Source organism: Lithobates pipiens, unplaced genomic scaffold, assembly GCF_037356315.1.
Source record: "Lithobates pipiens isolate NorthernLeopardFrog02 unplaced genomic scaffold, aLitPip1_a1.2 Scaffold_3, whole genome shotgun sequence".
NCBI lineage: Eukaryota > Metazoa > Chordata > Amphibia > Anura > Ranidae > Lithobates > Lithobates pipiens.
Window position 1 is genome coordinate 41,189,832 of NW_027507790.1, and position 14,161 is coordinate 41,203,992.

General features: G+C 46.1%; 1 protein-coding gene across 7 annotated transcripts in view; it reads left to right on the forward strand.

Annotated features, from left to right (window-relative positions):
* SPECC1L (sperm antigen with calponin homology and coiled-coil domains 1 like) overlaps positions 1 to 14,161 on the forward strand; it is a 141,822-nt gene that overhangs the window by 87,074 nt on the left and 40,587 nt on the right. For all 7 annotated transcript variants that reach the window (XM_077461536.1, XM_077461537.1, XM_077461539.1 and 4 more), the window contains exons 9-11: positions 682 to 797; positions 11,413 to 11,503; positions 11,611 to 11,697. In XM_077461536.1, the coding sequence (XP_077317662.1) occupies positions 682 to 797; positions 11,413 to 11,503; positions 11,611 to 11,697 (294 nt within the window). The remainder of the gene's footprint in view (positions 1 to 681; positions 798 to 11,412; positions 11,504 to 11,610; positions 11,698 to 14,161) is intronic.

The window sequence follows — 14,161 nt, forward strand, 5'->3', positions numbered from 1 at the left end:
CGGCTTGCATTCATTTCCATGTTTTTGTGCAGCTGGCTACCCAGCATGCACTTCCTGGTCTCACTCCAGGGTATTAATGACACTGTGAGGTGCACTCTGTTGTTATAAGGTTGCTATAGCAATGGCAGCATCAACAGATGTCAGATGTTCCCGCCCTATTTTGGCAACCTTATAACAGCAGGGAACATGGAAGGAAGCAAAAGAAGGCAAGTGCAGTTATGGAAAGGATAAAGCCCTGGAATACTTTGCAGCCAGTCTCCTGAAGAATGTGCCTGCACAGTATTCCAGTAATTGCTCCCACGATGCTCTTCTTCAAAAGTGGCACCTAACGTCTCCCAATCTCATCATCTCTCTAGGCAAGAAATAATGCAATAGTAGATGCCCTAAGACTCCTGGTATTGATAGCTTAAATATCCCAGGAGTCGATAAGGCAGGCTGATTACGTAGGTCACCTAGGTGGCCGTGACTGGAATGTCCTGATGATACCTATTTTTTTTTAAAAAAGGTACTTTCTGACAAAATTTACACAGTTAAAATATCCAAAGATATCAACACTATGGGTGGGTATCAAAATAAGTCTAAATGTAAAAATAAACTAGCTTTAAGCCAAATTAGCTTTAAGCCAATTTAGGTCATAACTCTCTCAAAACACTACAAAAAATGTTGTTCTTTGTTGTATAGCTCCTGCTCCCACAGCAGCAGTGACAACAGCTACAGCAGCAACCACCATTCCCCGCACACCTCTGAGCCCCAGCCCTATGAAGACACCGCCTGCCGCCGCTGTGTCTCCCATGCAGGTATCTACCAAACTGATTTGGTTTGTATGTTTATTTTAATTTTATGTGTAGTTATTGACTGTTCATGTATTTGGTTAACTAGTTTTCTAGCAAAAAAAGTTGTGTTTTTTTTTTTACATGTAGAAGAGGAATGTCAGAATTGGCTCGGACTGGAAGTGGTTAAAAACAATAAAGTTCCAATAAGGGACTTGGCGATACAAAGTAAATGTCTAAAAAAAAAATGGCAGCATACACCTTGAGATGTTGTTTTCTAGGCTCTCTGGTTATGGAGAATAATGAGGATGAGCTCCGGCGTGTTCGCACACCCCATGTGCAGAGCCCACCAGCAAGTCGGCACTGCGGTGCTCTAATCGCAGGCAGTGAGACATTGTCCCGATGTGCGGCTGCAGAGATCGGGAAATCTCACTGCCTGTGATTAGCGCAGTGCTGACTTCCTGGTGGGCTCTGCACGTGGGCTGTGCGAACACGCCGGTGCTCATCCTTTATTTGAGAAATCGGACACAGGAAGTGCAAAGTCTAGGGCTTTAGCATTGATAAGGATATTAGAGTCTTCCTTCCTTACCAAACCTGTTGTACAGACGTTTCCTTTAGCATCATGCAGAGTTTTCCACAAATTACTTCTCTCATCTTCATTTGAACATGACAGCAGTAAGAACTGAAGGTTTACCGTTTATATAGGGAACTGTTGTGTTCTACAATGTATCTTCTGTACTGCCTGATAATCCTTTCCCTTGTTTTTCTTTTTTCCCAAACAAGTTTGGGATGTAAAGATTTTCTTGATTTCATTCATTTAACGATTTTCATTTGTATTTGGCCATGCATTTGCAATCAGGCCTCTAAATTATTGTTCATTCCAACGTCTGAATTATTTTGACAAAAAGTAAACGAAAATAAAATTAGAATTAAGTCAATTGATGAAAATTTTGATGACATTTTTTACGAAAATTAGTTCCAATTTTAATTTAGTCAGCTAAAATCGAATGAGATTAGTTGCATTGTAATGCATTATTGAAGCATTTCCAAACTCATTATATACTCCTGGAGTAAACATCTAATAACATGGTATTATTTATGACATTAAGGTTTGAAACTGCACTATAGATACACATTTAGCTGTTGTGATATTTAACGTCTTTAGAAATAAAACCAAGTTTCATAAACAAACAAAAATATTGCATTATGATAAACAGAAGTGCAGCTTTAAAATATATATATATATTTAAAAATTCTGTAAAATCTATTGACTGTAATGCCAGGCTTCAAGTGAGGGTGGGAAAGTAAATGGGAGTGAGAGAGTGCACAGGGCAAGTGCAATATACTTTGGGGATGGGAAAGTAAATGGGAGTGAGGGAGTGCACACCGCAGGGTGCATTATACTTTGGGGATGGAGAGGTGACCGTGCAATTGAGGATGGGGAAGTAAATGGAAGAGAGGGAGTGCGCAGGGCGCATTATACTTTGGGGATGGGAAAGTAAATGGGAGTGAGGGAGTGCACATGGCAGGATGCATTATACTTTGGGGAAAGAAATACTTTGGAAAGGCTGTTTCTCTTATATTCACCTACTGACACAGCTTCTCTCTTTAGACCATTGGGTTGTTATGCCACCTTCAGGAGAGGACTAGGCATTACATGTTAACATGTGATAATAAAACTAGAACTTTCTAGTTCCGCTCAAGGGGCGGTCCCTTTGGTAACAACCCCTCAGCATGCTACTACAACCTCAGTTTTATTTTGCCTAGTGAAGGAGAACGACTTAGTAACCCAGCCGGCCCATCAGTCCGTGGTTTTTCTGCAGAAGCTTTGCTTTTTGCGCAAGATGAAAGATCCTGTGATCTGCTATCAACAGCTGGCTGGGTGACAGGCTGGATACTATTATCCTTGTAGTCTCCCCAAGCCCGGCCAGCGATCTTGTGCAGGTCGCAGCTATGCGCTAGGCCGGCCACGACCTACCTCAGCTCCACAGGTGATCGGTGAGCTTTTATATCGCACATATGACCGGGCTACTGATGTCCGTGTCAGTGTGTCGAAGACAGCTGCCACCCTGTACTGATCAGAGAGTGGGTCTGTAATGTGTGTGTCGTGTGCCGGGGCTCTCCGGGGGGGGGCTCTCACCTGTGGGGGGGCTGCGCTGGCTGGCTGTGTCCTGAGTGGTGTTTTTCATGTCCCTGGGGATGCTTGTGAGACTGTGCTGTGATATCTGCAGCGCTGATCACCGCCATTTTCTAGCTCTGTTCCTCATGGTTTTTCAGTGTCAGCGGCCATCTTGGGTATGGGCAAGGGAAAGCATGCTCTCCTTTGTCTCGGTGGCCATTTTCCCTGTGATTTATCCTTATACTGGATGCCGGCGGCCATTTTCTAGAAGCCTGAGCACGTTTTTTCCCCCAGCTTCTCTAGAGACAGCATGTGTTCCTGTAATCCGGCGGCCATTTCCCCAGTGCTTTATGCCCTTATGCTGGACGCTGGGCGGACATTTTCTTTCAGCCTGAGCACATTGCAGAGAGGTTTCAGTGCCATTAGCAGCAGCTTTGAATGACACAGAGCGGATTGCTCTGCACCTGGGAGCTGACAGGGAACACAGGCACTACTTGCTGGACAGCACAGAACCTGTCAGGGTGGTGAGTCCTGCGGGAAAGAGCCCCTCAGTCAGCAGCAGTAAGGAGGGTGGGCCCATCACTGTCCTAAGTCCCCTTCAGGTGGCAGACAGGGTATGGTCAGCATGGCTTCAGAAACTGGTGTTTCTTCCCCCAAAATCCAGGCAATTTCAACCGGTTAGCCTGCGGAATGCGCAGTGCCCTTGGACGCTTTGTCGGCGTTCCTCAATTCGCTCGTTGCCAAGATGGAGGCGGTGCGTGGGCGCAAGGTGCTAAAAAGCGGGCCCCTGCCCCCCCCCCCCTTCCTCTGGGGAGAGCTCTGACGCAGACTCGGGCCCTGCTAAGGCTGGAGACCCCTGCTCTGTTGTTTCAGATGACGCTGACCAGGACCATTCGGACAGTGAGGATGAGTCCCCGTCTGGGTCCGTGCATGACAAAGCACTTGTTGGAGCACTTATCATAGCTGTGCATGATACCCTGAGGATTCAGGAGCCAGCAGATCCCTCTGCTGATGTAGCGGTCCCTTTTGGGTCCCTTAAGCCAGCCATTCACCTAAGGTGTTCCCGTATCTTACTTATTTTGACAAGTTCATTTACAAGGAATGGGGTCGACCTTTTCGATCCCCAAATACATGGCGGTGCATTACCCCTTTGAGGAGAGCCTTCTCAAAAAGTGAATAAAACAGTAGGTGGTGCTGCGCTCCTAAAGTTAATATTTAAAATATATTTACAAAATTGCCATAAATGCAGTAAAGTAAATGCGGGCGAAATAGTGAAGTATTTCACCCACATTTAATTATTTACTTTACTGCATTTATGGCAATTTTGTAAATATATTTTAAATATTAATTTTAGGTGCGCAGCACCACCTACTATTTTATTTTCTATTTCTTTGGGTAGAGTTTGACCCTTAAGGTGTCTGCAGCACCTTATACACACATTGTTCACATTTCCTCTTAGCGCTGGAGTATCCACTTTCCATTCTCAGAAAGTGGTCAGCTCCTCCGGTCGTGGACCCTCCAGGTTAAACAAAGTAACCAAGATCCCGGTAGAGGGGACTCCTGTATTTAAGGATCCCACGGACGGGAAGGCCGAGGCAGTAGCTTGTTCCTTGTTTACAGTTGTGGGGTCAACCATGCGACCAGTACTGGCATCCGCACTTGTGTCGCAGACACTAACTGAGTGGGCAAAACTGTTGCACCGCGAATTGGGAGAACAGCAGGCTTTTCCTGTCTGCGTGGAACTAGCAGACCAACTAGTGTAAGGCCTTAAGTACGTTTGTGATGTGGCCCTGGATACCCTCCCCCTGTTATCCAGGGCTTCAGTGTCAGCAGTGGTGCTGAGGCGCCTGATTTGGTTGAAATGCTGGTCTGCTGACCAGGCATCCAAAAAAGCCCTGACGGATCTTCCCTTCCTTGGGGAGTGGCTCTTTGGAGCCTCTTTGGATGACATTGTTAAGAATGCCACAGGTGGTAAGAGTACTCTACTCCCACGGGCCAGGAAGGCTAAGGAGCCACACCGTAGGCAAGGGCCCTCTTTTTCCTCTCACAAAATTTTTTTTTCATCCTCCCGGAGCTTCGGCTAAACGTCCATAGCCCGACAGGACGACCACGGAAGGACAGAAATGTCCCTGGAACCGCAAGCCTGGGAACAAAAGTGCTACCGCATAAAGGTTTGCCCCCACCGTGTGGGGAGTCACCCTCAGGAGTTTGCAGCCCAGTGGTCCTCTCGACTGTCCGACCATTGGGTCTGCAATCTGATTTCCTATGGCTACAAGATAGAGTTCCTCTCTTGGCCACAAAACAGATTCTTCCCCTCCAGCATACCCGCTCTCCTGGTTCGCCGGGAGGCCCTCTTGGGGGCAGTAAGGGACCTGCTGAATCGCGGGGTGATTTTACCTGTTCCGGAATCGGAACGTTTACAGGGGTTCTACTCAAACCTGTTTGTAGTTCCCAAGAAGGTAGGGGTACGTCCAATCTTGCATCTAAAAACCCTCAATCACTTTGTGAAAGTGCAGAGGTACAGAATGGAATCAGTTCGCTCAGTAGTCGCTGCACTCCATCAAGTGGACTCCCTGGCATCCTTGGACATCCAGCATGCGTACCTGCAGATTCCCATATGCCTCCGGCATCAAAAGTTTCTGCAATTGCAGTCGGGGAAGTTTGTGGCTCCCCCCTCCGGTTCTTTACCAAGGTATTGGCTCCTGTGTTGGCGTTGCTACGGCAACGTGGGATTGCGATCGTGGGTTACCTAGACTATCTCCTCCTGAGAGCTTCTTCTGCCTCAGACTTAGAAGAGGATGTGGCGATCACCATGCAGACCCTGCAAAAATTTGGGTGGCTGTTGAACCTAAAAAAGTCGGTGATAGTACCAACTCAGCGTTTGGAGTACCTAGGCTTGCTGCTGGACTCCAGGGAAGCGAGAGTGTTTCTCCCTTCAGACAATCTGCAGACTCTCAGAGCCGCGGTAAAACTGCTGATGAACCGCAAGTAGTCATTGCTGTGCTTCTGCATACAAGTCCTGGGAGTCATGGTGGCCTCCTTCGAGGCAGTACCATATGCCCAGTTCCACACCCGAGTCCTGCAGAAGGAGATCTTGTCAAAGTAGGACAAATCTCCGTTGTCCCTGGATCGACAGATCCAGGTGAGCCAGTTAGTCAGGGGTTCCCTGATCTGGTGGCTGAGGTCCCCGGTGCTTCAATCATGGAAGTCGTTCCTACCTTTGAAATGGACAGTGATCACAACGGATGCCGGCCTATTTAGCTGGGGTGGAGTGATGGGAGTTCAGTTGACTCAGGGCCTCTGGTCGAAGATCAATCTGCTCGAACTGAGAGCGATCAGGCTATTCCTCTCCACATGATCAATGAGACTGCAAGGGCGTCCGATCAGGATCCAGTCAGACGCCAATGCTGTGACATACGTCAATCACCAAGGAGGAACAAGAAGCTTGGCCGCCGCATGGGAGGTCGCTCACATACTTCCATGGGCAGAGCGAAATGTACCGGCCCTGTTGGCCATTTACATCCCGGGTATGGAGAACTGGCAGGAGGACTATCTAAGTCGTCAGATGCTGGACCCAGGAGTATGGGCGTTGCTTCCAGAGGTGTTCAGGCTACCGTGCCTGCGGTGGGGCACACCAGACGTGGATCTTCTGGCCTCCCGTCTCAATCGGAAGGTGCCGAGATTCATGTCCAGGACAAGAGATCCATGGGCAGACGTATCAGACTCGCTGGTGGCTCCGTGGGATCAGTACCAGCTGATCTACACCTTTCCTCCACTGAATCTGCTACCATGTCTGCTTTGCAGAATGGAAGCTGAGGGGATCCCAGTAATACTGGTTGCCCCAGATTGGCCTCAGCGTCCTTGGTACGCAGACCTGGTGGCAGGCGCTCCCTGGCTCCCTTCTGTCTCGAGGTCCGATTCTCCATCCTGCTTTACCATCGCTTGCATTATCAGCATGGCTATTGAGCGCCAGGTGTTGAGGAACAAGGGTCTGTCGGACTCGGTGATCCAAACTATGTTGAGAGCACGGAAATCTTCTTCTCGAAAGACCTACATCTCCATGGGTGAGGAGAAAGAATGGCGTCCGCGCTCCTTATCTATATCCAGGATCCTGCTGTTTCTTCAGCAAGGGGTGGACCAGAAATTGCCGTTAAGCACCATTAAAGGACAAATATCAGCTTTGGCTGTCCTTTTTCAGCGACCTCTGGCGTCTCACTCTCTAGTGGGTACTTTTGCTCAAGGGGTGCGACATGTAGTCCATCCGGCGTGTCCACAGTTACCCCCGTGGGATCTGAACCTAGTATTATCAGCGCTTCAAAAACCGACATTTGAAAATATCAGAGAGTTTCCCCTGTTGACTCTTTCCCAGAAAGTGGTCTTTCTAGTGGCCATCACTTCGGCCAGGAGGGTTTCGGAACTGGCGGCCTTGTCCTACAAGTCGCCCTATCTGGTTATCCACAAGGCTAAGGTGGTGTTGGGTTCGCAACCTTCTTTTCTGCCGAAGGTAGCCTCGGTGTTTCACATCAATGAGGACATTGTGTTACCATCTCTGTGTCTTAAGCCGATACATCCTAAGGAGGTGGCCCTTCATGCTCTGGACGTGGTTTGGGCTCTAAAGGTGTATTTGTCTGCCACGGCTCCCTTTCGGAAGTCAGACTCGCTGTTTGTTCGGTGGCTGGTCCAAAGAAGGCATGGCGGTCTTGTCGGCCACCATTTCCAGGCGGATCAGACAGATTGTAGTACAAGCCTATGCCTTGAAGGGGCAGGTGCCCCCCTTTCCGGTCACGGCCCACTCCACGAGGGCAATCGGAACGTCTTGGGCCTTCTGACATCAAGCGTCTGTCACTCAAGTGTGTAAAGAGGCGACCTGGTCGTCTGTCCACACGTTTACAAAGTTCTACAAGGTAGATGTCAGTGCATCGGGTGATGCCTGTTTTGGCCGCAAAGTTTTGCAGGCGGCTGTATAGTTGCAATTGCATATGCAATTTTTTCTTTTTTCCTGGTTTTTTTGGGTAAAAACGCAGTACCTTTAAGTTAATGCATTAGTTACCGCAGTTTTTGGTGCGGTTTGAGGGTAGTGCTTCTCTGTTGAGGGCACCCTGTTTTTTTTTGTGGTGGTTATTCCACACGCTGTAGTTTTTTTGTGGGTAAAGTTTGTACTAGCTCCCACATGCCATGGTGGATAAAGTTTTATGCTGTTTTCCCACCCCTCGTTTTGCCACTGCTTGAGGACGTCCCAATGGTCTAAAGAGAGAAGCTGTGTCAGTCGGTGAATATAAGAGAAAATAGGATTTTTTGTACTCACCGTAAAATCCTTTTCTCTGTAATTCACCGACTGACACAGCACCCGTCCCTCATATTTTTCTTTACACTATACTGCTTGTTGACGTACTGAGGCTGCAGTAGCATGCTGAGGGGTTGTTACCTAAGGGGCCGCCCCTTGGGCGGAACTAGAAAGTGCTAGTTTTATTATCACATGTTAACCTGAAGGTGGCATAACAACCCAATGGTCTAAAGGGAGAAGCTGTGTCAGTTGGTGAATTACAGAGAAAAGGATTTTTTACGTGAGTACAAAAAATCCTATTATTTTACACAGTGCTAAGCACTGCTACCTTGCTGGGAGGGGAAACACCGGGTCACATCCAGACAGACACAAATCCAACAGAGGCGTTCCTCTTCTGTGGTTTGCAGGACATTGTTCCAGAACTCCCTGGCAGCAGGCAGACAGATGGAGCTTGCAGCTCTCAGCCAATACAGCTTGCTGATAGTCAGGGGCCTGCGGCTTTAACAGACAGACGAGGCTCCGAGGAAATCGGTTAGTTAGATGGGTACTCGAGATTTTAGTCAACTAAAATAAGGCTAAAGCTAAAACAGTTCAGATGACAAAAATGAGACTAAATCTAAAATGGCATTTTAGTTAAAGGACTATGACTGAAATCAAAATTTGACATCAAAGTGAAAACTGCTCTGAATGGCCATTTTTGCAAAGGATCCTTGTGCATGTTTATGCCTGTAAAGCTTGGAAGGGTGAGCACTTAACCACCTCGCGCCCGCCTTATAGCCGAATGACGGGCGTAGAGCAGGAGCTTTCGTCCGGGAGGCCGTCCCTGGACATCCTAATGTTTACTTCCGCAATGCGCGCCGCCACGGGCGTGCATCGGGGAAGTTCTGTGTTTGCCGTGTCCCCCGGGGGCAGGCAAATACAGATCGCTGTAAACGGCCAATCACAGTGGCCGTTTACAGCGCCATTCGGCGTGTCCAATGGGAGATGATCTCATATGTAAACATATGAGATCATCTCTCAGCGCCGCTCTCCCTCCTCACACAGACAGAGTGTGAGAGGGGAGAGATGAACGGCTGCAGCGGCAGCCGTTCTGCTTTGCTTTGTTTTGATAAAAAAAAAAAGTTTAAAAAAAGTGCCATCCTCCCCCAGCAGTGCCATCCTCCCCCAGCAGTGCCATCCTCCCCCAGCAGTGCCATTTGTCCCCAGTGCCATTTGTCCCCAGTGCCATTTGTCCCCAGTGCCATTTGTCATCAGTGCCACGTATAAGTGCATCTGTCATCAGTGCCACGTGTCATCAGTGCCACATAGTGCCATCTGTCATCAGTGCCATTTGTCATCAGTGCCACGTATCAGTGCCATTTGTCATCAGTGCCATTTTTCATCAGTGCCACCTGTCAGTGTCACGTGCCATCTGTTGTCAGTGTCACGTGTCATAAATGCCACTTATCAGTGCCATCTATCATCAGTGTCACGCGTCATCGGTGCCATGTATTAGTGCCATCTGTCATCGGTGGCACGTATCAGTGCCACGTATTAGTGCCATCTGTCATCGGTGCCACGTATTAGTGCCATGTGTCTTCAGTGCCACGTATTAGTGCCACCTGTCATCAGTGCCACGTATAAGTGCCACATATTAGTGCCATCTGTCATCAGTGCCACGTATCAGTGCCATCTGTCATCAGTGCCACGTGTCATCAGTGCCACGTGTCATCAGTGCCACGTATCAGTGCCATCTGTCATCAGTGCCATCTGTCATCAGTGTCACGTGTCATTGTCCTGGTGCTTCAAAAGTGTAATAAATAGTCAAGTTAGATGGGTAATTTATGTTCCTAGAACACATGATGGCGCTACCTGCATGTTGGGCCTCTCTATGTGGCCAGGCTGTGAAAAAGTCCCACACATGTGGTATTGTAATACTCAGGAGGAGTAGCAGAATTTTTTGGGGGGTGTCATTTGTGATATACACATGCCATGTGAGAGAAATAACCTATTACAATGACAATTTTGTGGAGAAAAAAAAAATGAAAAATCTTAATTTTGCAAAGAATTGTGGGAAAAAAATGACATCAAAAAGCTCACTATGCCTCTTACTAAATACCTTGGAATGTCTACTTTCCAAAAAGGGGTCATTTAGGGGGTATTTGTACTTTCCTGACTTGTTCGGGTCACAAGAAGCGAGATAGACCACCAGTACATCAGATGTGATCAATTTTGTGCGATTCGCACCACAGCTTGTAGACTCTCTAACTTTCACAAAGACCAAATAATATCCACTAATTTTGGTTATTTATACCAAAGATATGTAGCAGTATAAATTGTGGCCAAAATTTATGATGAAAAATTAATAATTTGCATAATTCTGTCACAGAAACAAAGAAATATGCGGTTTTTTTTTTCAAAATTTTCGGTCTTTTTTCATTTATAGCGCAAAAAATAAAAACCCCAGAGCTGACCAAATACCACCCAAAGAAAGCTCTATTTGTGGGAAAAAAAGGACAAAAAATTAATTTGGGTACAGTGTTGCATGACTAATTGTCATTCAAAGTGTGAGAGCACCGAAAGCTGGAAATTGGTCTGGGCAGGAAGGGTGTTTAAGTGCCCAGTAAGCAAGTGGTTAAACAGCAGTTTGTCCTATAGATATTTCCCCTCTCTACTGTTCTCCGAGTCTCAGCAGGAAGTGAATGGAAATCTCTGTAAAGTAAGAGGAAATCTACTCTTGTATAGATGCCTCCAAAGATTACCCCTCACCTCCTGTTCCAGTGACTAACATAAAAGTTTGTGTTTTCCCATCAATCCTGTAGATGGTGAGTCTTCCCAGTAGACACCAACAACAGTAAATATGTGACAGGAGTTTAAGCATTTCCATACAAAAAAAAAGAAAAGTTATAGCTTTAGATATTTTATTAGCACTTGTTCTGGGTGACGTGTTCTCTGAGACTTTTTTGAAATTTAGTTTTCTATTTATGTTTCACTTAAGATTCACATAACTTTCATCCAAGATTCTCACATTTTCTGATTGTTCACTTGGAAGATGTGCGAATCCTGGGTGTGAGTTATGGGAATCTGGTGTGAAAACATTCAAAAATAGACCCCTTAATTTGTGTCACTAGCAGTCCTTGTAGGGAAAAATATCACAAGACCTTCATATATGACAGCCTGTATTATGTTTTATATTACATTATCTATACAGACATGTTGCAAAACATAGCTCTCACAGTACATATACTCTATCTTTGTAGAGACATTCCATTAGTGGACCTATATCTTCTACTAAATCATTGCCAGGGTTGTCCGAAAAGAGACCAAGTTATGCTGAAATACCCGTACAAGGTACGTAGCCAGGAAAGTTTGAGCACTGTGTTGCACCATGCAATTTTGGTCTGGGTGCATTGTAATAGAATTCTGCACTAATGATCTCTTTTTTTTTTTTTTTGCAGAGCATTTGTTGAGAACTACTGCTGGCAGCAGAACAGCAACAGCTTTACCTCGGGTCCCAACCATAGACAGCGCAAAATCCATCTCTGGTAAAGTTCTTGCTATGGTTATCATCCATTTGAAACTTCCTTTTTAAAGGACAGGGGAATTCACCAAACATTCACTGCAGGTGAATTGGTTACTGTAATTTAAAACCTATTACCCAAAAGGATACATCTCCATTGAATGTTTGATGAATGTCACATTTGATGCTTTGTATTATGTGCCTTAGGTTTTCTTAGGTGTTTAATTTATACAGCACTTTACATACTGAACATTTATACGAGCCCCTGCCCTCAAGGAGATTACAATCTAAGGTCCTTATCTCACAAACACATACTAGGACCAATATACATGGTACCTGGCCAGATAACTAACCATCATGTCTTTGGAGTGTGGGAGGAAACCAGAGTGTCCAAAGGGAACCCATACAAGCAGAGAGAGAACATGCAAACTCCATGCAGATGGTGCCCTGAACGGGATATGATTTAAAACTATTGTATATGTATGTTTTGCTACTTGTATGCAATCGTTGCTTTACAAATAAACGTTTTCTATAACTAAAGAGTATTGCACAAGCACAACCATCTCCTCCCAGGCAGGCTAACCGAAACCTGAAACTTGACTGCTTCTCATTGAAACTGAGGTGGTCATTAAAGAGGAAGTAAACCCTGATGAGTTTACTTCCTCTTTCATTCCCTGCAAAGGTAAAGCATAATGGACTACTATGCATCGCATAGTAGTCCATTATGTGCCACTTACCTGACACAGGAGCCAGCGATGTCACCGCTGTCCCCTGTAGTCCGGCGCATCCATCTTCTCGGTGGGTCTCGCTGCTCCGCCGCTGTCATTCACAGAAGCCGCGATGACATCAATCCCGCGCATGGGAGCCGCCACGCGCGGCATATCGCCATTGACGGCGGCGCGCTCAGTGTGCCTGCGCGCTGCTGTCTACGGCGCATGCGCCGTAGACAGCGGTGCCTGTCTTTAGGCAAATATCTTCTAAACCGTGTAGGTTTAGGAGATATTTCTTGGACCTACAGGTAAGCCTTAATCCAGGCTTACCTATAGGTCAAAGTGCGTTGTAAGGGTTTACAACCACTTTAAAGCTGTGTACTAGCAGTGTGCCATGTGCATTGCAGAACATGTACAGTGGGGTAAATAATTATTTTATCCCTTGCAGATTTTGTAAGTTTGCCCACTTACAACGAAATGAATGGTCTATAATTTTTATCATAGGTGTATTTTAAATGATAGAGATAGAATATAAACCAAAAATCCAGAAACACATAAAGCAAATGCTATAAATTAAGTTGCAGCTCAGTGGGTAAAATAAGTATGTGATCCCCAAGCAAAACACGGCTTAGAACTTGTTGGAGAAACCCTTGTTGGTAAGCACAGAGGTAAGAAGTTTCTTTTAGTTGGTTACCAGGTTTGCACACATCTCAGGAGGGATTTTGGTCCACTCTTTTTTTACAGTTCTTCTTTAAATCCTTAAGGTTTCTTGGCTGTTGCTTGGTAACTCAAAGTTTCAGCTCCCTCCATAAATTTTCTATAGGATTGAGGTCTGGTAACTGGCTAGGCCACTCCATGACCTTAATGTGCTTCTTCTTGAGCCACTTCTTTGTTGCCTTGACAATATGTTTTGGGTCATTGTCATGCGGGAAGATCCAACCATGAAACATCTTCAGTGTTCTGGCTGATGGAAGAAGGCCCCATCCATTAACTCCTCAATGCAGCAAAGTCAGCCTGTTCCTTTAGCAGAGAAACAGCCCCAAAGTTGCATATTTCCACCTCTGTGCTTGACTGTAGGGATGGTGTTATTAGAGTCATAATCAACGTTTTTCTTCCTCCATACACAGCGGGTGGAGTTGAAGCCAAATTTTGGTCTCATCTGACCACAGCACTTTCTCCCAATCCTTCTCTGAATCATTTAGATGTTCATTGGCATGACTGTACATGTGCCTTCTTGAGGAGGGGGACTCGCTGTGTTTGGAGGAAGAAAAATTGAGACTATGACCCTGAGAACACCATCCCTACAGTCAAGCATGGAGGGGGAAACATTATGCTTTGAGGCTGTTTCTCTGCTAAAGGTACGGGCCGACTTTACCGCATGGAGGGGCCAATAAACAGGGCCATGTATTGTAAAATCTTGGATGAGAACCTTCTTCGCTCAGCAAGAACACTGAAGATGGGTCTTCCAGCATGACAATGACCGAAAACATACTAAGGCATCAAAGGTGTGGCTCAAGAAGAAGCACGTTAAGGTCATGAAGTGGCCTGGCCAGTCTCCAGACCTTAATCCTGTAGAAAACTTATGGAGGGAGCTCAAACTTTGAACTGCCAAGCGACAACCATGAAACCTTAAGGAGTTAGAGAAGATCTGTAAGATCTGTGGACCAAAATCCCTCCTGAGATGTGTGCAAACCTGGTCACTAACTACAAGAAACGTCTTAGCTCTGTGCTTACCAACAATGGTTTCTCCTCCAAGTACTAAGAATATACTAAACATCT